The following is a 25,589-nucleotide window of genomic DNA, read 5'->3' on the forward strand; positions in this document are numbered from 1 at the left end:
CACTCATTTTATTTTTATTTTTTTTATGCTAGTCAGTAGAGGTATCAAAGTATTGAGACAGATTTGAAATCACATTTATTACCACTTACGAGCTTACCACAATGACGTTTTCTACAGTCATATTTCATTTTAATTTAACTTTTACACTTTCAATTGCATTAATTCTCTCGTTAATATATTATTAGATATTCAGCAAAACAAAATTGTCAGTAGACAATTCTGTTGTCACTTATTAGATACAATTAGGAACAACTATTGTTATAGAGTTGATGTGGATGTTAGATGATGTAAGAGCATCCACATCAGTTTATCTAAAATTATGTATAATACAAATTTTTTTCAATTTTACACATTTTGAGCTACATCAGTATATCTAAAACTGGGTAAAAATGTGGAAACTCATCCACGAGCTACAGTACCGTGTAAATATACACGGTTACTGTAGCTCGGCTAAACAATATTTTACTATTTTCCCTTCGCTCCTTTTTTTCTCTCTCTGATCCGTTCTCAACAGACTCCATCACTTTCTCAACACAGAATACAGAGATATACTTTGCTCAAAAAAAAAAAAAACACAGACATACACAAACAACCACAGATCGGTGCTTGACTTGTAGATCGGTGCTTCACTGGTCGGAGCTCGTGGGTCTTGCCGTGGATCGGAGCTGGCGGACGCTGGATCGGAGCTCGGATCGGCGATCGGAGCGCTGGATCGGAGCTCGCGATCGCGCTCGGAGCGCTGGATCGGAGCTCGGATCGCGCTGGGGGCGGGGGGTCGGGGCGCGCGAGCGCGCGCGGAGCGCGGGATCGGAGCTCGCGATCGCGCTCCGCTCGCGGGATCGGCGCTCGTATCGCGCTCGGAGCGCTGGATCGGAGCTCCGATCGCGCTCGGACCGCTGGATCGGAGCTCGCGATCGCGCTCGGAGCGCTGGATCGGAGCTCGCGATCGCGCTCCGAGCGCTGGATCGGAGCTCCGATCGCGCTCGGACCGCTGGATCGGAGCTCGGATCGAGCTTTGATCTGGGTAGAGAGAGAGTGAGAGAGATGATCTGGGTAGAGAGAGTGAGAAATGAAGAGAAGAAATGAAGAGAAGGAGAGAGAGAGAGAGAGAGAGAGAGAGAAATTAATCAGAACGGAAGAAAAGGAGAAATGAAATAAAGACGCGCCACGGTAGTTGAGGAAATTAATAAAAAAAGTGAAAAAATTATTATTTAATTAATAGAGGGTGTAGGATAGATGAACTGATGTGGGTAATTTGTAAAAGTGAATGTGTAAAATTTTAAAAGGAGTTTTTTGTGTAAAATAGAGGAAATTTTTACATAGACTGATGTGTTTGCTCTAATACATTTTTATCACAGTGGTAGACTCTCATTGATTGGTACTACAAAGTCAATGCTGACCTTGTAGTCCAAGACTGCCCAATAATTTCCTATTAACAAACTATTGATAATGCATGTCTCCTATGTGGCATCTGTAAAGAGAGAGAGGATAATCTTAACTCATAAGGCCAAGGACACGTGTCATGATTTCATATATTCAGTTGTAAGACACAGTTACTAAAAAACAGTTGTTACAGAGACATGGATGTATTGGTTTGGGAAGCTGAAATCAAAATTTTTTCCATGGTAGTTACAATAAATTGAATTTGTAAGGTCAAAAAGACTAAACAAAGTATACTGTATCAATAAGAGAATTTAAATTTGGAAATTTTTTGTTTCCCCTAATTATATGCTAAATGAGGTAAATTGTAATTTTCACTAAACCATTATGAACCATCACTGCTTAGCCAGTTAGGCAGTACATTATTGAAAGTAGCCTTATTATCCTTTATTTAATTAATTTATTTATTTATATCGATTTTAGTAAAAATAAAATAAAACCATCTAAAAAAATGTCCTATCATAATACATAATTTAAAAAATTCATTGAAGATTACTTACAAAAAAAAAAAAAAAAACTACCTATCATATCAATCACAAATTTTACGTGTGTCAAATCAAGACCATAATTTTCAAAACAAAAAAAAAGTCCATATACTGCATAAAACCTTACTGCCCACCGCAAGGTCACATTTCCTGCCCTGCAGAAGAGGATCTTTGTTGAGCTTGTGCTGAACTTTGATCTCCAACGCCACTAAACATCTCTCCAGCCTAAAATATGAGATAGATAACTCCAATTAAAATTATAACACAAACTCTAAATACTGCATATTGTATTACATTTACATTAAAAAAACACAATATTTATAACAAAAGCACAACAAAGTAATTACCTGACCCCTAAATTGTTGAATCAAAGATACCAATTTTGATTTTATAGTGTCCATTTTCTCCAATTGTGATTTTAAAGAGGTCATTTTCTCTGTCTTCTGTTGTAGCATTGTCTCTACTTCAGCCTAAAATATAAGATAAATAAATCCAATTAACAATATAACAAAACACTTATAGAGTATAAACTGCATAAAGTACTACATTTACATTAAAAAGTACATAATATATATATATATATATATATATATATATATATATATATATTAATAAAAGCACACTGAAGTAATAACCTGGCCCTTTAATCGTTGAATTAACAAGACCAATTTTGATTCTGCAGTCTCCATTATCTCAATTTGTGATATCAAAGAGGCTATTTTCTCTGTCTGCTGCTGTAGTATTGTCTCCAGTTCATATAGCAATGCCTCTTGTAGCTGGAGTGCTCTCCCGTCGTGTAGTATTGCCTCTTGTAGAGGCAATAGTATTGCCTCTTGTTGATGTATTATTGTCTGTTGTTGATGTATTATGTCCAGTTGTAGCTCGTATACACTTGCATGTTGTAGTATCTCTTCTAGCAGGTGTTTTGCCTCTTGTAGTTGGCATATCTCTTTGTCTGAAGTCAACCTGGAAATTTGGTAGCAGTAGATACACCAAAAGGCTTAGATGGTTGAGATGCAAAAACGATTTGAACCACAAAGTAAAACCAATAATTATCATATTAGAAAGCAACCCCTTATAGAAAATCCACATAACCAACCATTTAAACAAGAGAAAAAGGAAGTTATGAAGATGTATATAGTTTTCAAATTTCGTGCTAATTAATCTCCAAAAGTACAAACGTTTAAAGGGATGAGGTGGATGACCTTACCTACTCCAAATGTTTTAGGCATGAAGAAGAATCAACTTTAAGGGTGAATGACCTCAACTCAAAAAAGTGAATTCTGAGAGAGAATCCTCTCAGTCTTTTGGGCATACAGAAGCATCAAATAGAAGCATTACTAAAGAAACAATGAGATACAAAACCCTACTACAAAAATAACTAGAACCCCCAGACCCAAACATAAACACACATATCTCTATGAACAACTTAACATATCTCCAAAAAAAAAAACAACTTAACATGTCTCAAAAACCCAATGAAACCAAGTCAAAGTAATTGATAAAAGAAGAAAGAAAACCCTGGGGAAAAAAAGTACATGAAAAGCTCTAATTTGCTAGAGAGAATCGAACATAATCATAAAAATGGAACATCAAAATAATGCATAAATTAATAAACAAAATTTGGAATAAAGCTATGTGAAATCAAAATTTAAGGAAAGAAAAGTGCAGATCACTGAGAGTGGTGGTCCTGGTGGATTGGCTTTCATTCCATTCTTTTTGGGGACAAAAATTTGAAGCAAAGCACTAAGAATCAATGCAACACTTTATCTTAAAAAAGAAGAAAAGAAATTACCATTATTATTTTTATCACAAGGAACCCCTTCAAGGCAGGGCCACTTCGTGTACCCCCATCCTGAGTAAACCCTGGAAACACGACCTTACCCATAAGAACCGTGTATTGGGTAATCTCAAGACTCGAATTGGACAGCTTTAGCTAACCCGTGCAGGCATGTGTAATGCACTTTTTGAAATTTTATAAACATGTTCATCCAAGTCCCACTTGCCTTCTTTAACCATTCTATTTTTATACGCAACTTATTTACCTCCCTTCAAATTTGAGCACCTTATTCTTGTGTTTCCTTTATCCATTATTTTATATCTAATACAATCATCAAGTGTCACCAACCCATATTGTGTGGTTACACCCTCTCTTGATATTATTTTAAAATTCTACAAACTTACAATATCCCCTATCAATCTTTGGAATAATTATTAAATTTACCTAACTAATGTTAACCAATTTTAAACGTAAGTGTGACTCCCCCTATGTTGTTGTCCAAACAAAGAAAGTGACCTTTTTGAAGCCTTCACATACCTCATACACTTCTGGGGAGACGTCATGGCCCTTTTTTCTCAAACAAAAAAATAAAGACATCTGTATATTCAGACATACAATGAACCATCAAATAACTAATTGAGCAAACCAAGGTAAAAGTGAAGTAAAGCAACTTCTACTTCACTATTCATTATGGATATGTTTTCTTCAATTTTCTAATCCCTTGGAAATGACCGCTGATGCTTAGAAAATAAATGCATTAATACTTTTCATTTATAAAAATCTCGCTCTTAACATATCTCAAGATACATTAATAACCTAGAAGTTACCTTCTATGCTGGTGCAACATTTTTTACTAGTTTTTAAAATGCTATGTTACAGTATTGGCCAAAGTTTCTACCACCAAAAGAACATAAAATATTCCTGAAACTCACTTTCTTTCCCCTGATTATCCATGAAACAAACATAACCATAGTTCTTACACTCTCATCATCTTCCTTTTATATAACATAACCATAGATCTAATTTTCACCAGAATACACCTGACTGTGTAGCAATCAAAAAATCCTATCCTATACTTTATTTTATCAGTAAAATAAAATTTTTACAGATACGTTAAGGGGTGAGGCCCAATGACAATTCTATTCTATATGAATAGTTCTATTTCAAAAATTTCTCGGCAAAATCCTAATAAAATTCAAGTGAAAAGCCAAAATAAAAAATTATTGAATAAGCTGAAGAAGGTCCAATTTATCCTCCCAGCACCATTAATATCAATAATCTTTCCATATCAACACATAACTAAAGTAACTCAATGCAGTGCGGAAGCTAAGTTTACATCATATATTCAGCTAAACAAAACAGTACCTATTTTATTTGGGCAAACCCCATTATTTATAACATTTTTACAACAAACACTAGGGTTGTCACTAGGGTCACCCTGATGCAACTCCCACACTCGATACAATGTAGTACATTTAATCAATCAAAACTCCTAACAAAATGTCATGATTCTACCTATAGTTAAATCGTTACAAAAACTTTTAAATGTTGGGCCTCGTTTCTCCCTCCCTCCATCTCTCTCTCTCTCTCTCTCTCTCTCTCTCTCTCTCATTAGGTTATTCTTGTACTTTGTGAATCTACATTGATACAAAATAACAAGTCATGTACAAAACACAAAATCAGAAGGCAATGGCTGATCATATCAGAAAAATCTAAGCAAGTCTAATGGGACAGGAAGCGTAAAACATATTTTGATATTGAATATGGATTAGTTGTGACAAGTTCAGCATATAGAAAAAGATAATAACATCAGACTTTCTTTTATATTTATTGTTTCCATCTTGCAAATGTTTAATCTCATCATCAACGACAACCACAAAATTGCATTTAACACTTCTGACCACTGTATATTCAACCGGCCACTTTATGCATGAAGAAGCAAACCAAAAATTACAATGGAAAACAAAAGAGAAAAGAAAACAATAAAGAAAAGAAAACTAATTTAAAAGTAGAGAGAACAAAGGAAAGAAGGGAAAGAATCATTAGATGTGAGTCCCCAAGCCCGAGACCAATCAAAAAGAGATCCACTAAAGAGGGCAAGCAACTGATCTACGGAACTTCTGACCACTCTTTATATCAAGCTGATAACAAATTAACATCTGAGAGCAGTATATTGAGGTATGAAAATATTTACTTATAGCCACATAGCAGTATCTAGTATATACCAAGAAAAAGGTAGAGCTGAGAAAAGTAAATGCTGAAATTTTGAGTTGAATCAAGCTTTTACCTGCATTTCCTCTTCCTGCACGCTCCCCTTTTGGAAACTGCATCATTCGGTTTGTCGAGTAAGACAAGGTTCTCCACATAATTATCAACATGAAAATAGTGCACCCTCCCACAAATCCCCAAACTCTTAATATGTTGGCTCTTAGGATCATATGAAGAGAGCTCCCAATCACTTGGTAGATTTACCTCCACTAATATATTGCCATTCTTCCGGAGACATAATACCCTTATAATTTCTTTGTTGAGATCAACGGTGTACAATTTAGTCCAAGAATCAACAACGCCATACTCTTTCATCACCCAAATGGCACAACATTTGTTGGCTACAAACCTATCATCATAAAATAACAGAGAAAGCGATCCCCCAATTACCGAGGTTTGAACATTACTCCAACTGAATGCACAATTTGGCAATGATATAAAATGACAAACCTCATCACCCAAATCAAACGACAAAACTAACGGACGACTGCCATTGTCGTTATCATATACCGCAAAATGGACAACCCCACCTAAAGAAGCTGCGGGTTTACACCAATCAGAAAAACCAATACCCGGCGGAAAAGAGGCACTAGTTAATTTCCAAGAGTCCTCTTTAAGAGAGTAAGCCTCAATTAGAGGTGGTTTGGCCTTTTCAGATGGAAATGCAATTCTCACCACCTTATAATCATTAGTCCGCGGATCAAACCCGAATGCCGGACGACACGTAATGCGGCCGTGCGCCTTGACGGTAATGCAAGGTTTTGGAAGGGTGATAAATTTTCTAATAGAGGGATTCCAAAGAATATAGCGCTCTTGTTCGAAAAGACTGAACAATCCATTCGCGGAACCAATTAACCTAAAATGTTGGATACGGCGACTCGTGAGCGGTAACTCGATGTTTTGAATTTGATCAAACGAGTCATTGCTATCGTCAATTATTTTGTAGTGCTCTACGTAGGGTTTATCGAGGCAGTGCCTAACAATTAATTTGTTGGAATTGGAGAGAAGTGAATGTGATCGAGTGAGATGGGAATTGATGAAAGCAGGGGTTGTGATTAGCGAGTTCCATGATTTTGAAACGCACCTGAATCGAATTAGGGATTTCACGGGTAGTCTGTGCAGGATTTCTAGCACCACTTCCTCTGGGAGATAGTCTGACATTCCTTCCTTGAAAAAGCAATTGTTGCTTTTGGTTCGACCGTCTCTGTTTTTCTACACAGCGGTTGTATTTGTAACCGGCAAATCAATTACCATATCTTGTAATTTTACTTTCCCTCTATTTTTTCTAGAAAATTTTTACTTTCCCGCTCAAAAGAAATAATTTAGCACCACGTTTTACTTCTTAAATTGTTATTGTTTTTAATTTAAATTCATCATTTAAATTATTTTTTCCCCACTCATTACAATCAATAAGTAATAACATTATTGTAAAAAAAAAAAGTAATAACATTTTATTATCTAAATTATAAAAATATTATAGACATAACATTTATCATGTTGCTGTCATCAATGCAATTCAAGCATTCATTTAAGACATAGTTGAACTTTAAGCTATTATATCATATTAATTGTCACATTAATTTATAAATTAAAACTTGTAATATTTTTAATATTTTTCCAACAAAATTAGGGATAAGCTTCTTAATTATTATTTTTTAAATCTCCACTTATTAAACCATCCAAATCTTTTCAAGTTTTAGTCATAAGACACTTATAAAATTTATTTGATTTTTTATTTTTGTGGTTTATATGAATTTTTTAAAGCCATTGATTTTTTTTTTTTGAAGTAAAATAGAAAGATTGGAATGGAAGGGGATTCTTTCTAAGAAAATTAATTTGTGCTCCTCTTTTGCAATGATTAAGGTGCATTAATACTTTATTAAATAATGTTTTTATATGATTGTTAAAAAATAAGTCAAATCTGCACATATGTCCAAGAAAGTATACACAAGTACAATAAATTTGTGTGTGTGTAAGATGAATTAGGAGAGGAAGAGAGTAAGCTAATAATATTTATTTATTTGAGAGAGAGAGAGGGAGAGAGAGAGCTAATAATAATATTAAATACTTAAATATGAATTTTGTGGTTTTAAGTGTGAATACACAAGACAATTAATTTTAAATTGTAAGTAAATGTTATGGTTCTGCTAGTGAATTGGGGTAAAAATAGTGTTAGTCACTTCAAGGGGACTTGACCTCCATGGAAGATTAGAGAGAAGAATGAGCAATGTATTATTCATCAATCAATGAATGAATTTGTTATAATGATTCATCTCTTATACCCGTGGGTCATCCTAACTAACTCACAGTGCAGTACAACTAATTCACACTCTTAATCACCCATCACTCTATTAACTAGTATGGTAATCTTAACCCAAAGTAACTAACTAGTAACTACCTATTTGTTACAAACATTAAAGCTCACATGTGTAATTACAATGCAATCAAAATATAGATTCCTAACATTACCCCTCCTATTCAAAACACCTTGCCCACAAGATGAGGGAAAGAGAGCTGTAGCTGATGAAGGGGTTCCTAGGTTGCATCATCAGGAGAAGCACCCAACCATTGCACCAACACTTTAGTGATGACCCTAGACCTCAAGGACTTAGTCTTTTTTTGCAAAATAGCAACGAGTTCAGTGAACACTTGACCAGAATCATCAACAAGAGGCAAAGTAGGTAGAGGTGTGACATGCTTGCCCAACTTCAGCTTCAGACATGACACATGGGATACATGGTGGATTTTTTACTCTGGTGGCAAATCCAGCTTGTAAGGCACACTTCCAATCTTCTGCAATACCTGAAATGACCCAAAATATCATGGGGATAACTTCCACCTACCCTTGGAAGCCAATGACTGCTGCTTATAAGGTTGCAATTTCAGAAAAACCCAATCCCCAACTGCAAAGGACTTGTCCTGCCTGTACCTATCAGCTTGTGCCTTCATTCTAGCTTGAGCAGCAGCCAAATGAACCTTTAAAGTGTCTAGAATAGCTTTCCTCTGACTCAACAATGAATCCAAAGCATCCACCCTAGTTGTACCAAGCACATAACTTTGGAGCTTGGGGGGAGGGAAGCCATACAAAGCCTCAAAAGAAGTAAACTTCAAACTAGTATGAAATGAGGAATTGAGCCGGAATTCAGCTAATGGTAGCCAAGAAGCCCATTGATGAGGTCTATCACTGGTGAAAGCCCTTAAATATTGCTCCAAACTTTTATTCACAATCTCAGTTTGCCCATCTATTTGAGGATGGTAGGCACTGGACATCGCCAAAACAATGCCTTGCAATCTAAACAACTCAGACCAAAACAGGAAAGTAAAAGTGGCATCCCTATCACTCACAATGGAAGAGGGCATACCATGTAGTTTAAAAATATGTTACATGTAAAGAGAAGCAATCTTGGCTGCACTATATGGATGTGAAATAGGAACAAAATGTATATACTTTGTTAATCTGTCCACCACCACCAAAATAACCTCAAGCCCCATAGACTTAGGAAGGCCCTCCACAAAGTCTAATCTCACATCAGTCCAAGGTGTAGTAGGGATAGATAGTGGTTGATGCAGTCCAGCTATAGAAGATGTATCAGACTTGCTCCTTTGGCAAGTATCATAATCTCTAATGAACTTCTTGAGGTCAAACTTCATCCCATGCCAATAAAAGTCACTCTTGGCCCTCTGATAAGACTTCAAGAACCTAGAATGTCTAGCTAAGGGGCTGCTGCAGACATGATGCAAAAACTAAAGCTTAAGAGGACAAGATGGACCAATGTAGAACCTGCGCTTGTTGAATAGGACCCCATTCTGAAAAGTGAAGTCCTTAGGTGCAGTACCAGCTTGGACAGCAGCAATGAGCTGTTGGACAGACTCAACCAATGAATAACTATCCTTCAACACCTCCAACCAAGTAGGGTCAAGGACTGTTAAGAGCATCAAGCAACTTGCTTTAGAGTTAAAATTAGAAGTAGGCAAATCACAATTAGTCCCAAATTTTCGAGACAAAGCATCAGCTACCCTATTATCACAACCCTTTTTATATTCCACTACAAAGCATAACCCAAAAGATTAGCAAGCCACTTCTGCTAAGATGGGGTAGCAATTCTTTATTCAAGTAGAAACATAAGACTTTGGTGATCAGTTTTAACCACAAAAGGTTTTTTGAGCAGATAAGATCTCCATTTTTTTACTGTAGAAGCTAAAGACATCAATTTAGTTTCATAAGTGGATAAATGGAGGTATTTGGCTTTCAAAGCTTGACTATGAAAGGCTATAGGTCTTTGATCTTGCATTAGTACAACCCCTAGACCCCTTCCTGAAGCATCACACTCAATTACAAATGGTTTAGAAAAATCAGGAAGAGCCAACACAGGGGGTTGAGTCATAGCCTCCTTCAACCTTGTAAAAGCTTCCAAAGCCTTATCACTCCAATGAAAAGAATTCTTCTTAAGGAGATCAGTTAAGGGTTGTGCAATGATCCCATGACCCTTAATGAATTTCCTATAATATCCAGTTAGCCCTAGAAAACCTCTCAAGACATTGACAGAATCAAGTATTGGCCATTGCACCATAGCTGAAATTTTCTTAGGGTATGCCTTAACACCCTCTTCAAAAATGATATGACTTAAGTACTCAACCTCAATGCACCCAAACACACACTTAGACTGCTTAGCAAATAGCTAGTTTGACAATAACACTTCCAAAACAGTCTTAAGATGGGATAAATGAGCATCCATGGACTGACTATAAACTAAGATGTCATCAAAGAACTCTAGGACAAATTTCCTCAAATAAGGTCTAAATATAGAATTCATTAGAGCCTAAAAAGTGGATGGTGCATTAGTCAACCCAAAGGGCATAACCAAAAACTCATAATGCCCTTCACGAGTTCTAAAAGTAGTTTTATGAACATCCTCACTCCTCATCCTAATTTGATGATAACCTGACCTTAGGTCTAACTTAAAAAACACAGAGGCACCTACCAGTTCATCTAATAACTCATCCACAACTAGAATTGAAAATTTGCCTTTAATAGTAGCTTTATTAAGAGCCCTATAGTTTATACATATATGCTAGCTACCATTAGCTTTCCTTACAAGCAAAACAGGTGAAGAAAATGGACTCTGGCTTGGCTGGATTGACCCTACTTCCAACAATTCATTCACTATCTTTTCAATTTCAAATTTTTGGAAATGAGGGTACCTGTATGGTCTTTCACAAACAAGCAGGGTGCCCTCCTTGAGGTTGATGCTATGCTCATGGCCTCTGATAGGTGGCAGGCCAGTAGGGATAGCAAAGACTTTGGAGAATTCACACAACAAGTCAGTCATCATTGGTGGAAGGTGTGGTTGGAATTTTCTAGTTGACCCACTAAAAAGGTTGTTAACATTAGAAATGGTAGAGGGAGTAGGCTGCAACCCTTGAAGGAATGCACTCTTTCTCAAATATAGGAACTTCATAGTCAACAGTTGAACCTTGAAGACCAGCTTACAAGGAGAGGGTGCCTAAGAGCTTATAAACACATAGTTAAGCTTACACTTAACCAATGTGGGACACTAGGATCATAACATACCACCACGCTTCAAAACCAACATTCACAACAGCTCACTCTAGCGACACTGACCTGTTGGTAGCCCTTTCTCTTTTTTGGTGGCTTTACTCAACTATCAGTAATTTTAATCTAGCCTCTAGGTCGCCCTTTCTGGGATCCGACCACAAAGTCACAACTTATTTGATCTCATACTCAATGAGCTACACCCGATTAATCGAGGTGATGGTGGTTCTGCTAGTGAACTGGGGTAAAAATGGTGTTGGTCACTTTAAGGGGACCTGACCTCCATGGAAGATTAGAGAGAGATAGAGAAAAGAATAAGCAATGTATTATTCATCAATCAATGAATGAATTTGTCATAATGGTTCATCTCTTATACCCGTGGGTCATCCTAATTAACTCACAATGCAGTACAACTAACTCACACTCTTAACCACCCCTCACTCTATTAACTAGTGTGGTGATCTTAACCCAATAGTAACTAATTGGTAACTATCTATCTGTTACAAACATTAAAGCTCACATGTGTAATTACAATGCAAATAGAATATAGATTCCTAACAGTATACAACCACTAGGCATTATCATGGTGGATAGCTATTAGGGCTGTCCACGGGTTGGGTCGGATCAGGTTTGTGCTTAACCCACATCTGACCCAATCTAATTAGGTGGAGTAGCCATCAATCCACCGCCGATCGAGAGACTAATCAGGTTGTGTGGATCAGACCTCTAACAAGTGGTGGGTGGGTCAGTTGGAGTTAGAGATTTGAGAGAATAACAACATGTCTATGAGATTTCGTTAGAACTAATCGAAATCTCACGGGATCAACCTAATATCTCGTCGAAATGTGGAAAATTTTTGACCTAGAATCTGGAAATTTTCATAGGGAAATCTTAGTACGTTGGTCAATTTGGGTTTTGGGGGGGGGGGGGGGGAAATTGAAACCGACTTGCCGAAGTTGGTTTTTGGAGTTAAAGACTTGCTGCCGACTGCGAAGTAGTTGAGTCGGACAACGTTGGATTGGATTTGGTTGGTTTCTTTGGGTGGGTTGGGTCTTCGAAATTCGGATGGGTTGGACAACCCTAATAGCAATCTCAAACTGATAGAAAATATTATTGCAGCTCACTTGGTAAATTTATGAAAGCAAATTTTATAATTTGGTCTACTAGGTAATTTGCTGGGCATTATTATGGATAGCAATTTTAGAATTTAAAGGGAATTATTAGCAAACTTTAGAATCTCGGCCTAGTGATAAATCTTTATCTAAATAAGGTAGTAGTAGATTATTATTGTTATTTTCTTGTATTCAAATTGATCCTTATGTTCCTATGTTTTAAGATTTGTTGATGGGATTATCTCATACTTAGTTATTTATGTACGGTAAATGCACCAATGAGAATTAAGCAGAAAATTAATCAGAAATGTCGATTTCCGCTCTCTAGTTTAGGAGATTGGTCATCTCGAATTAATTAACTAACTTTTACATTTAGTAAATTTCTTGGTTCACAACAAAAAAGGCCTGCTAGAGAGTCAAAGAAATTTGAAGAGTAAAAATACATCACAAAATTAAAAAAACAAGAAGGATGACGGTTTGTGTTAATCTTGGGTTTTTGTTGTCCTAGTACTTGTGATTCGGTTATTGATGGAGTACAAGTGATGAACTAATGTATTTTGAGCAGTAATATAATGTTTGGAGTGTGTAATGTGACTTCTAATTTAAAGTGATCTAAACTAGTTTTACGAATTATGCAATGTTATGGATTGTTGGCCTAAAGTTTTGAATTAACTAATATTTTGGTGTATGTAACTTGTAAACTTACGGATTGTGATATGTGTGCACAATAGGCTATAAGAAATTACAATTTAGCTAGACGTATGATTTGCTGATGAACGTAAATTCAAATGAATATTTAATAGTAGATTGTCTTGGCTTAATAAATATTGTTTGATTATTTCTCGAATTTTATTGACCACACATCCTCTTCCTCTTCTACTACTATATATGTTTAAGGGAACTTTATTTTTTGAGAATCTATAACAGTTCACAATGCAATTGGTAGCATTTTTAGGGCTTCTACCATCATTCTAAAAGAAAATAATCCAATGAGCAGTATCGTCTAACACGCAAATAATATAAAAACATAATAATAAGGAAGCATTCTGAATTCCACAACCAGGAACATAACCCAGCTGAACATAAATTGGGCATAATCATGAGCATGGATTTCACAACATAATTTTAACTAACTGAATTTAGTTTCCACCTACTGATCAAAAACAAAAGCTGTGACCTATTGACATTGTTCAGTTAATGTTATATACATAGAATTTGGTGTTATGGATTGTTCCCTGAATAGATCACAAAACACATAACAATTACTACACCCCATACAGACTTCGACTGAACGCTTTTTTCTTTCCCTCTTCCTTTCTTGAAGTTGATGTTGTCCCATCCTTGGCACTCTCACCTTTCACTTGGCCTCACAAAGGCTGATGTCCCATTCTCTTTGCTTTTAAACTATCAAACCAGAAATAATAAAACCAAAAATTTAGTTATGAATATGAAGATACAAATTATGATCACATTTAGCACGCATTCTTTACATTTAGTTTTTGCCTTTTGTTAGGAGCAATTGTTGATGGGTCATCAGTTACAATTGGCTTCTTCTTTGCCTTCTTTTTATAAATTTTTCTTGTTGGGTTTTCTGGTTCTTTGCAGGTCCTTGCATTATGACCCCATGCATAACAATTCCCACATCTTACTGCTAGCCCCTTCCTAATGATTCTATAAGGATGCTTGTAAAAGTCAATGTTGACTTATCAAAAATAATTATTGCTTTACTATATAACGAAACAGATAATATATATATATATATATATATATATATATATATATATATTTAAAATAAAGCATAACAAACAAACATTGAACACACCAGAGTTAATAAGAGGCAAGATGAAGAAGAAATTGAGAGAAAGTCCAAGAGAGTTTACTGTGTCCAAACTACTAGCTGAATATTTTGTTGCAAAACCAACAAAAAGAAAAATACCAAACAAATATTATAAAAGAGATTAGAGGGGAAACTCAGAATTGAAAAATGCAACAAAAGAGCACTTAAAAATTATGAAAGCATAGTTGATTTGCAAAACTTAAGGCTCCATGCATGCATCAAATTGAAACCCAAGAGCTTATACCTAAACAGTATTAAACTTTATAAATGATCAATAATTCTGGCTTCAAATCCATAACCAAATTTGAGGTCCAAAAAAAATCCCAAAGAGGAGTACAATAGCCAATTTGTACTTAATCCCACATACCTCTAACTATCTTAATCCCAATTGGTTACAATGCCACCTTATTGACCTCAGCACTAAAATGCTTTTGATGAAACAGATGCTGTGAAATTGGTTAAAATTTTGTAATAATTTACCTTTCCTTCACCATTTCCAAATCCACACAATCAACTATTTAAAGCAGAGAAAAAGGAAGTTATGAATATGGATGCAACTAAGTTGTCAAATTTCTTGCAGATTAAGCTGCTAAATTACAGACATATGAACGGATGAGGTGGATGAGACTTTACCTCAGAATGAATTCAGAGGAAGAATCCTCTAAATCTTGTGGGCATGAAGAAGATTCAAATTTAAGTGTGAACGACCTCATTTCAGTTAATGTAAATTCAGAGAGAGAATCATCTTGATTCTTTTGGGCACGAAGAACCATCTTATAGACACATTACCCCAGAAAAAAAGGAAAAAAAAAAGAGGTACAAAAACCTACTACAAAAAATAACTAGAAACCCAAACCCAAAAGGAAATACATATCTCTATCATCAACTTAAAAATTCTCAAAAACCCTATATAACCAAGTCGAAGCAATTAATAAAACAAGAAAGAGAACCTGGGGACCAAAGCTACCAAAAAAGCCCTAAGTGGCTAGCGAGAACCGAACCAAATCATAAAAACAATAAAAAAATAAAAAAACAACAGATGAATCAATAAACAAAATTTGGAAGAAAACCATGTGAAATCAAAATTTAAAGAAAGAAAAGTGAAGATAATTGAGGGTGGTGGATTGGTGGCTTCCGTACCTTTCTTTATGGGGACCTAAAATTGAAGCAAAGCAATTAGTAAAATGTGCAATGCAACTGTTAAAGAGAGAAGAGTAAGATAAATTATCTTGCTATGAAAGATGGTGGACAGATACAAAGTGTTAGAGAACAATGCAAAATAAATGAAGGTTATTACTGAAGTGATAGAGTGGGTTTTGTAGAAATGGAGCCCTATAATAACTTCAAGTTTGAGAAATCTTTGAATCCTTTTTATGTCGCTTTGATTCCAAAAAACTAAGTGGTGGCATCAATATCAAGGATTTTCTCCATGTTAGCTTGGCTGGAAACATCAATATGCTTATGGAAAGTGTAGGCTGATCTGTTAAATGTATGATAGGTGTCTTGTGTTAGACCCAAATGCTTACAATGAAGGTTGGTAAACCCTTATTTGGTGTTTATTGCCAATGAAAGTCTTGATAGAAAACTCGATAGCAGTGTTTTTGCGGTAATTTGAAAGTTGAACACCAAAATGATATATGATCATGTTAACTAGGCCATTTCATATACGTAGACAGACTAAATTTTGCTGAAAATGGAGGAAGTGGGTTTGGTTTTTCTATTTGGACAATTGGTTCTCAATCATGGTTAATAGAAGCAAAATTGGCTTTTCCAATAGTTGAAGAGAACTAAGTCAAGGAGACCCTATCCCCATGCTTATTTTAGTTTTGGTTATGAAAGTACATAATGGGACATTACATAATGTTGTAACCTGCATTTCAAGTTGGGGAAGAAAGTAAGAGGGTTATGGAAACTCTCCTCTTTTGTTTGTTCGTGATACAATACTATACAGTACATGGGTGTTAAAGTCATTGAAAAGTACAAGTCCAAAAAAATCTAGCATAGTAGAAAATGAAGACTGCTTAAAGCAGCTCATTTCTTATTTTATATCCCTGCCCTCCATGTACTTCCTCAATTCCCTAGTATCTATCACAACATGACCATTCAAGCCTCCCCCAATAAAAACCTTTATCCTTTTGATATACTTTGAATAAACTCATTCGTACCCTCCCAATATTATTTCTTAATGAATTCTTCTAAATATATTTGAGGAACATTAATGCTAACTGAGTTGGTTGTCACTTCCCCTAGACAAATTATATTGAAAAAAGTCTATCTCCTATTTTCTTAATTTGACAGCTTCCACTTTACAGCTTTTCTCTACAACCATCCCTACCTGAAATCTATTGTTCTTATTCCCTGTATCTCACAATTTATATTTAGTATGCTTAGTTTCTCTAGATTTGTTATCTACCCACTTAGTCTTCAAGACTATCTTCTTTACCCACACCCCTACATTAAAGTGTGGGACCACTTGCCCATTTCTCACTGCACCTACGTCCAATGTTCATTCAGGAAGGAGGTTTGGGTTTTTGTAGCTTGGTTCGTTTCAATCAAGCCTTGCTTGGGAAGTGGCTTTCGCAACATTTGACTGAGAAGAATCCCTATAGTAATTGCTTTAAAATATGGTAGCATGTGGGGTAATTGGATGACAGATGAGTCACTGTTGTCAGTGTCCCATGGGGTTAGCTTATAGAAATACATTCAAAACAGGTGGAATAAGCTGGTTCAGATTTTAAAGTTTGTCGTGGTGAGTGGTGCTAATATTCTTTTTTGGTTTGATTGTTGGTGGGGGACATGATGCTTTTCCAAACCTATTCCAGTTGGCCAAAATGCTGCAGTGGCAGATGTAATGCAGTCAAAGAATGGGTCTGTTTTTTGAAATGGCATATTTACAAGGCCCTGTGAAGACTGGGAGTTGAACTCTATGCAGTCTTTCTTCAACTATTGATATTCTGCAAAAATAGGAGTGCAGAGGATATTTTTAAGATGCCCCCCCCCCCCCCCCCCCGGGGCGACCACAAGTGGAGGTTTTGAGGTTAAATCTTATTATAAAGCTCTATCTCCTACTGGTTATTATTCTTTTCCTTGGAAGCCTATATGGAAGGCAAAGGTCCCAAGGAAGATAGCTTGCTCTGCATGGACAACCACTGAGGGGAAAATTTTAATCTCGGATAATAATAATCTCCAAGTGCAAGGATTGTGTGTGGTAGATTGGCGTTCCATGTGTAAACAGAGTGGTGAGTCTGCTGATCACCTGTTACTCCATTGTTGTTTTGCATATGATATTTGGTGAATGGTGTTTGGCATGTTTGGGTTAGTTAGGGTGATTCCTCAGAGTGCTCTGGCCTCCTGGAGTGTTGAACAGGGAGGTTTGGCCATCAAAATACAGTTATTTGGGGTTCTATACCATCATGACTCTACCTACAGTTACATGGCTAATACAACTTTTAAATGTTTGGCATCATCCTATACTTTGTTTAATTTACATTGAAGCAAAACATTTCTCGAAAAAAACAGAGTATCAAAAGGCAAAGGCAGATCATATCAGAAAAATCTTAGCATGTCTAGTGAAATGGAAAGAGCAAAACACATTTGATATTAAAAAGGGATTAGATGTGACAAGTTCAGTGTATGAAAAAGGGAATAACATCAATCTGTCATTTATATTTACCAATTCCAGCATGCAAAACAAAAGACTTGTATTTAAAAATTCTGACCACTCTTTTGATAACAAATTAACATCCGAAAACAGTATATTGAGGTTTGGAACTTCATGTTTACTTATAACCACACAATAGCATATAGTATATACCAAGACTTAGATAAAACTGAGATAAGTAAATGCTGTAATTTTGAGTTAAATCAAGCTTATACCTGCATTTCCTCTTCCTGCTCACTCTCCTTTAGGAAACTGTGTCATTTGGTTTGTCAAGTAAGCCAAGGTTCTCCATATAATTATCAACATGAAAATGGTATGACCTCCCACAAATCCCCAAATTCTTAACTTGTTTGCTCTTAGGGTCATATGAAGAGAGCTCACAAAGATATAGTCCTTCTACTTTTGTCTGCACTAATATATTACCATTCTTTTGAAGACCTAATACCCTTTTAATTTCTCCTCCGTTGAGATCAACAGTGAACTGTTTAGTCCAAGAATCAACAACACCATACTCTTTCATCACCCAAATGGCACAACACCTGTTGTATGCATGCTCACTACAATAAAATAACAGAGAAAGCGATCCCCCAATTACTGAGGTATGAACACTTTTAGTCCATTTGAATGTACCATTTGGCAATGATATCACATGAAAAACCTCATCACGCAAATCAAATGACAAAACCAATGGTTCACAAGGACCACCGGGCTTGTACTCATATCCCGCCGCAAAATGGACTGCCCCATTTAAAGAAGTTGCTGGCTGACGCCAATCAGTAAAAGCAATACCCGGAGGAAAAGAGGCACTAGTAATTCTCCAACACCCCTCATTAAGAGAGTAAACCTCAATTAGTGGTGGTTTGGCCTCTTCAGACATATTAATTCGACTTGGAAATGCAATCCTCACTACCTTATAATCATTAGTTCGCGGATCAAACCCGAATGCTTGGCGACAACACCCAATGTATGAGCCATGTGCATCAAAAGTAATGCAAGGCTTTGGAAGGGTAATAAATTTTCTAATAGAGGGATTCCAAAGAATATAGCGCTCTTGTTCATCATATAGGCTGAACAAGCCATTCACGGAACCAATTAACAAAAAATATTGGATACGGCGACTCATGAGTGGGAGCTCAATGTTTTGAATTTGATCAAATGAGTCATTGTTATCGTCAATTAATTTGTAGTGCTCTACAAGAGGATTATCAACGCAGTGCCCAACAATTAATTTGTTGGAGTTGGAAGGAAGTGAAAGTGATCGAGTGAGATGGGAATTGATGAAGACAGAGCTTGTAATTAGAGAGTTCCATGATTTTGAAACGCACCTGAATCGAATTAGGGATTTGACGGGAAGTCTGTGAAGAATTTCGAGCGCCACTTCCTCCGGAAGATAGTCTGACATTCTCAAGCTTTTTCTGAAAATTTTCAATTTGGAAAACTAAGATAGACGGAGAGAACACCTTTCCAAATAAATATAATATTTTAACAATTTTGTTAGTTGCCCGGTTTCGAAAGTACGTATGTTTTGGTCCTGCTTTACCTGGACAAAATTGCCACGTAGAGCCACGTAAAAATCGAATTTATAAGACTCAAAATCTAAATTGCCACGTAGAGCTCGAGTTTCTAAAACGTGAGTTCAAAGTTTGTGTGTACCTTATCTAGACAAAATTGTCACATGGAGTCACGTAGAAATCGAGTTTATAAGACTCGAAATCTGTAGAATAAGATGAAATCCACACTTTCAAATGGCTCATTACAAAATCCTCAAAGTTCAAACACTCACTCACTTGAACACCCTTTCACTCCGCCCTCTCAAACTCACTCACTCATTCATAAAGCAAATTCGTAGCCCAGTGTTGAAGCAAATTCGTAGCCCATTGTCACAAAGGTAGTCTCTGAAGCAATCGTAGCTCATTGTCAACACCGTTTGTAGCCCACCGTGCCGAAGGTACTCTCTCTTTCTTCTCAATACTTTGTCTTTTTTGCTTCTCAGATTCCTCTATCTCTCTCTCTCTTTCTCCAATTTTAGATTCTTGAATTTCATGATATGACCTAGGATTTTTCAGATCTTTTTAAGTTTTTTTTTGTGTGTTTTTTTTTTTGTTGGTGAATTATGGTAGTTAGAGAAGAATCTTATTACTCCCTTCTGAAAAAGATGTCACTGCAATATTCTGATCAATACTAGTTTTTGTGGGTTATATTAATAAAGATTTGATTTTATGGGTGTCGTTTTGGGTCACTGCAAAACCTGCTGTTGGGAGGTTTTTAGCAAAATGAAAGTGAATCCATGTTAGCAATTGAAGGTTTTGCAGAGACCTACATAGTTATATTGAAGAAATCAACAGCTTTTTGATGGGTTATATTAATAAAGATTGGAATGTGTGGGTGACTGCAAAAACCTGTTGTTGGTGCAAAAGAAAGGTGTAGGGATAGTGAAGTTTCTAGCTACTTAGCTTGATGTTCTATGGCTGGGTTTGGTATACACAAAGAGAGAAGAGAGAGGGATGAGAGACAAGAGAGAGGAAAGAGAGAATAGAGGGATTAGAATAATTAACGGCACTAACAGTGTTTAAAGACCAAATTGGGTTTAAGAACCAAGTTGGTCAATTTTGAAATGTCTTTGACTTGATTGACATTAGCCCAAACCTCAGGGTAAGTTACTGAAATTACCCTAAAAAAAATGTTTTATGAGTTAAACTTGAGACCTGCGTTCCCGATTAATTTCATTAAGCTTTCTTGTTGTGTTGTTGTACTCCTTTTCTAGAAATGGAATGATAAGTGGAACACTATCCATATACCTTATAAGCATAATCTTAGCAAATATTTAGCCACAAAATATTGCAGGAAAACTTAGAGTACTTTGACTAGAATAGGGGCAAAAAATAAAATGTAAAATGAAGAAACAAATGTACCTGTTCTTGGCCTGTTTGGTTGCTTAGAAAGTGTGTGTGTGAGAGATATATAAAGACTCCTGGTCAAATCCATTAAAGCATATTACATGTGTATGTGTGTGTCAGAAAAGGCTAGAGAAATAAAGGATTCCACTTGTATTGAGGTATTATTTTTAAAAATAACTTACCAATTACATAGGAACAACAAAGATCAAGGCTGGATTGAATCCTTAATTACAGCAAAGTACTCTATTTAATCCTGAGTTATAGATGTACTTTTTCTTGCTTTTCATTCTTTTAGCATCATTTTTTAAATAATGCTAATAAGCTACTCTTCAGAATAGATTTTTCTTGCATGTAGAATAGCATACCTTTGCCCCTATATTATTAATGATCTCACAGTAGCACTCTTTGCTGTATGGAGCCTGGGATCGATGACAAGCCACAGATCTTGCACCCTGGTTCACTTGATGAGTCGTTGTTGACGCAACAACAATATCATCGATCAGAGGACATTTGGAATGACGAGGTAAAATATCTAGTTCTAACAACCGCTTTAATTTTTACGTTGTCTTTGACTTTTAGTTAGCAAGTTCTTTCAAAGTTGTATTTGTAGTTGTAACAACCGCTATAATTTTTATCGATTTTGTAGGACCCGGGCCCACTTACGTGTCGTGGTCGCACCAAGGAGATGGCAAACATTCAAATGGAAGATAATCGGGTGATTGACATTATCAAGTTGCTAAGGCTGGAAGGATTGTTTAGGGCCTCTTCTAGAGAGATAGATCATTGCCTAATATCGGCCCTAGTTGAGCGATGACGGCCGGAGACTCATATGTTCCATCTTCCACATGGTGAGATGTCAATCACCCTACAAGATGTGGAGGTCATTTTCGAACTTCCTATAGACGGTGAGGTCTTGGTTGGGTCGACTGCTGTGGTGGATGGGGATTGGAGTGATTTGTGCATGGAGTTGCTTGGTTTTACTCCGGCGAATGACAACAAAACTTTGGTGGGGCAAAGAATTCTCATCAGCCGCCTTGTTGATGCCATTGCAACGCCACTGCCTCATGACGCAACGGAGATGCAGATACACCAGTATGCCCGGTGCTATATTTTAGCGCTGCTAGGGGATAAGCTTTTCATGGACAATTAAGGAGATAGGGTGCATTTGATGTTCTTAGCGTTCCTGCGGAACCTTCGTGATCCGCCACAATATAGTTAGGGTAGTGGTTGCCTGGCCTGGTTGTACAGAGAGTTGTGTCGGGTAAGCGAGAAAGGGGCATCGTAGATTGGTGGGGCGTGCACCTTGGTCCAGTATTGGGCACGGGCAAGGTTGCCATTCTTGTGCCCGAGGATAGAGGCCCCACCTGGATGTGATTATGGCCCATGGCCATATGCTCCACTTGCATTTAAGTAAGTATTTTTTTGATATTTAGTGTGTTATGCAATGTACTCTTTTTAGTAACTATAACATGGGTATTATCTTATCTTATGTTATTCGCTCGTAACTGTAGGTGGATGCGGGTGCCAAGCCAAAGAGTAGGCCATCCGGCACGGCCTTAATCCACTATTGCGAGCAATTAGTTAGAATGCAGCTGGACCAAGTAATAGTATACAAAAATTCTGTTTGGTTATGTTAATTTTCCTTAAGATTATGAGTGCTTCATCCTTTAACATATCTTCTGTTTTAATTGTTGTCTTCCCTTTATCTATGTATTTTCTCTTGTTTCACATTCCTTGATGTTATGATAATTATTTTTTGTTTCTATTGTAGATTGTGTGGTAGCCATACGAGGCAGACTTTGGCTACCTTCCTGATTTTGCGTTGCAAGGAGGGATACGTGGATGGCAAGGGTGCCATTTGTGTGTTTTTGCATAGTAGAGACACATCACTTAGATTGTGTCCTTCGACAGTTTGGGTTGGCGCAAGAGCGGCCCGACCATGTTGTGTACGATGATAAACTGCATAGAACAGACTTGTGTGGGAAGGTGGAAAAGAATTGGAGGGAGGAGCATGGACCGTATATCCTTACATGGGATATGAGACAACAACAACTTTGCCATGCACCTCCTCAGACTGGTGAGATGCCTCGTGATCATGACTATTATCGCTGGTACCGTCCGGTCACTCGAAAGTATGTCAACCGCAACAGCGCTAAATTAAATACAACTGTAATGTGTTCTAATTAGATTTTATTGCCTACTTTGTTTTTTCTTCAGTACATGTAGGAACGTAGAATCAATTGATTTCTTTTTTCAGCAAATCTGGTTTGATCTGACTGACTTCCAATTAAAAAGACTTTCTATTACATATAGTATTCTAATAACACTTTTAGTTCTTAGTTGAGTATTTGAGTAGATTAATAAGTACTATATTATCAATTCTACAATTGATACATAAATGTCTCAAATCTGATTGTACTGGTTCTTTCTCGGTTTCAGATTGAAAGCCATTTTGCGCTGTTGGAGATGCTTCCTGTAGGCAGTCGAGCACACAACCATGTTCGACACGTCCTAAATGATGTGGCTGGGCTTAGTGGTGGTCTTGCAGCAAATGGGTAGGCAAACAATGGGCATGAGATTGAATCAGCAGCTACTGCAACCCCAAGCACAAGCGCAACACCCGTAAGTACGTCGACCACGGGTTAGTGTGCTACTGCAAGCCTAAGCACAAACGCAGTTAGGGGCCGTGGTTGACCTGCTACACCAAGCCCAAGCACAAGTGCAACTAGGTGCCATGGTCGGCCTGCAACAACCCCTCGGGTTGTAAGTAGTCCTGAGATACCTGCACCCATCCCGCACGCATCTCCCCTGCCCGAGGTCCCTCCACCCATCCCATATGCATCTCCTCAGTCCGAGGTCCCTCCACCCATGGTAGATGCATCTCCTCAGCCTAAGGTCCCTTCACCCACCCCACCTTTGCAGCCCAGCTTCGATCTCGATATTCATTCTCAGTTGACCCCTCCTATGCACCCCGAGACACCCTCAAATCCACCCACCAGCTCCAGTGCACCCACTTTGCCCGTAGACCCACCCTGTACTGAACCCATGACAATGATCCCCACTCCTGGCCTCTACACAAAGCATCATTACCCACCTACCTCATCCTCATCTGACCCTCTAGGACCTTCGGTTGGGATTGACACTCTATAGCCATATACTAATGTACCGGACGAGCATTCCCCTCATCAGCCCTCACCCCCACGAGGTAGACCGCAACGTGCTAGAACAGCATCCACTTGTGGGACAAGTGGACACAAAATAGGACACAAAGGCAGCTCTATGGTACGATAACATTAATTACGATGTATAGGCCTATTTTGTAGTTCACTTTTTCTTATCATTACACCGAATATTGATTGTATGCATTTAATGTCTTTGCAGCACGATGATGAGCCTAAGGATGATGCCCCGCAGCCTCCTCCCCCGCCCAAACAGGGTTAAAAAAACGCAAAATTGATGAACCTTGAAAAAGAGGTTTGTTACAGAGGTAATGTTAAATGGCTTGTTTTTGGCATGTAAAATATCTAGGTAATTATGTTGCCATGTACTGGACAATGCATACTGTGTGTTCAAACTCTGTATTTTAGAACATGCTTGTATCAATGTGCAATGTTATGGTTTCAATGGGCAAAACTGGTGATTGCAATGTCTCTATAATCATTTTTGTGTTTTCTTGAGAGGATTAACTATACTTATTTGTTTAGTTTGCTGGATTTTAGCTACCCAAGTCAATTTCTTTGGGCTTTCCAAAAGAGATAGTCAACCTATGTGTGTTTTTTTATGTGCCTTATCCTATAACCATGACTAAGTGTCTTATCCTCCTGTAATAGTTGCTTCTTGAAATTCCAGGCATTGTGATCACTATCTTTATTTCCATGAAAAAATTCACTTTGTACGCATTTCTGTGTTTTCATTTTCTGAATCCTACATTGGGTTTTTTTTTTTATTGTTCTTAGTCCTCTGAATAGTGAATCGGAGAAAATATTAAAATAGCATTAATTTTCAAACAATATAGTTAGTAGTTCAGTTTTACAAATTATATTTTTTACTAGCATCTCGAGTCTTAAAGAGTCGATTTTGGGGTATAAATCTCCACGTGGCGACTACTTGGAAATCGAGTCTCTAAGACTCGATTTACAAGCCAAATGAAATTTGCACTCCACCAAAAAAAAAAAAAAAAAAAAAAAGAGGACCAGGCAGCGCGCTGCCTGGGCTCGCGGTGGCCTGGGTCGCGCGCCCAGGCAGCGCGACCTGGGCGCGCGGTGGCCTGGGTCTCGCGCCCAGGTCGCGCCGCTGGGGCGCGCGACCTGTGCAACCGCGCGCCTAGGTCGCGCCGCAGGGCGCGCGACCCAGGCCACCGCGCCCCCTAGGTCGCGCGCCCAGGCAGCGCGGCCAGGCAGCGCACTGCCTGGTCCTTTTTTTTTTTTTTTTTTGGAGTTAGAGCAAATTTTATTTGGCTTGTAAATTGAGTCTTAGAGACTCGATTTTCAAGTAGTCGCCACGTGGAAAAAATGCCACGCCTGCCACGCCACATCAGACAGTAACAGATCATAAA

General features: G+C 37.4%; 2 protein-coding genes across 2 annotated transcripts; both read right to left on the reverse strand.

Annotated features, from left to right (window-relative positions):
• Positions 1 to 1,874: 1,874 nt before the first annotated feature.
• Positions 1,875 to 7,170, reverse strand: LOC142615315 (F-box/kelch-repeat protein At3g06240-like). The gene is made up of 4 exons (XM_075788052.1): positions 5,993 to 7,170; positions 2,561 to 2,891; positions 2,273 to 2,395; positions 1,875 to 2,150 (listed from the first exon to the last, which is right to left on the reverse strand). Exons 1-4 carry the CDS (start codon positions 7,132 to 7,134, stop codon positions 2,067 to 2,069), a joined length of 1,680 nt encoding a protein of 559 aa, XP_075644167.1. The 5' UTR covers positions 7,135 to 7,170; the 3' UTR covers positions 1,875 to 2,066.
• Positions 7,171 to 13,690: 6,520 nt separating this feature from the next.
• On the reverse strand, positions 13,691 to 19,589 carry LOC142614869 (F-box/kelch-repeat protein At3g23880-like). Its single transcript, XM_075787513.1, has 2 exons — positions 18,353 to 19,589; positions 13,691 to 14,043 (listed from the first exon to the last, which is right to left on the reverse strand). Exon 1 carries the CDS (start codon positions 19,537 to 19,539, stop codon positions 18,382 to 18,384), a length of 1,158 nt encoding a protein of 385 aa, XP_075643628.1. The 5' UTR covers positions 19,540 to 19,589; the 3' UTR covers positions 13,691 to 14,043; positions 18,353 to 18,381.
• Positions 19,590 to 25,589: the final 6,000 nt, after the last annotated feature.

This window comes from Castanea sativa, chromosome 11 (genome assembly GCF_040712315.1).
Source record: "Castanea sativa cultivar Marrone di Chiusa Pesio chromosome 11, ASM4071231v1".
NCBI classification, from domain to species: Eukaryota; Viridiplantae; Streptophyta; class Magnoliopsida; order Fagales; family Fagaceae; genus Castanea; species Castanea sativa.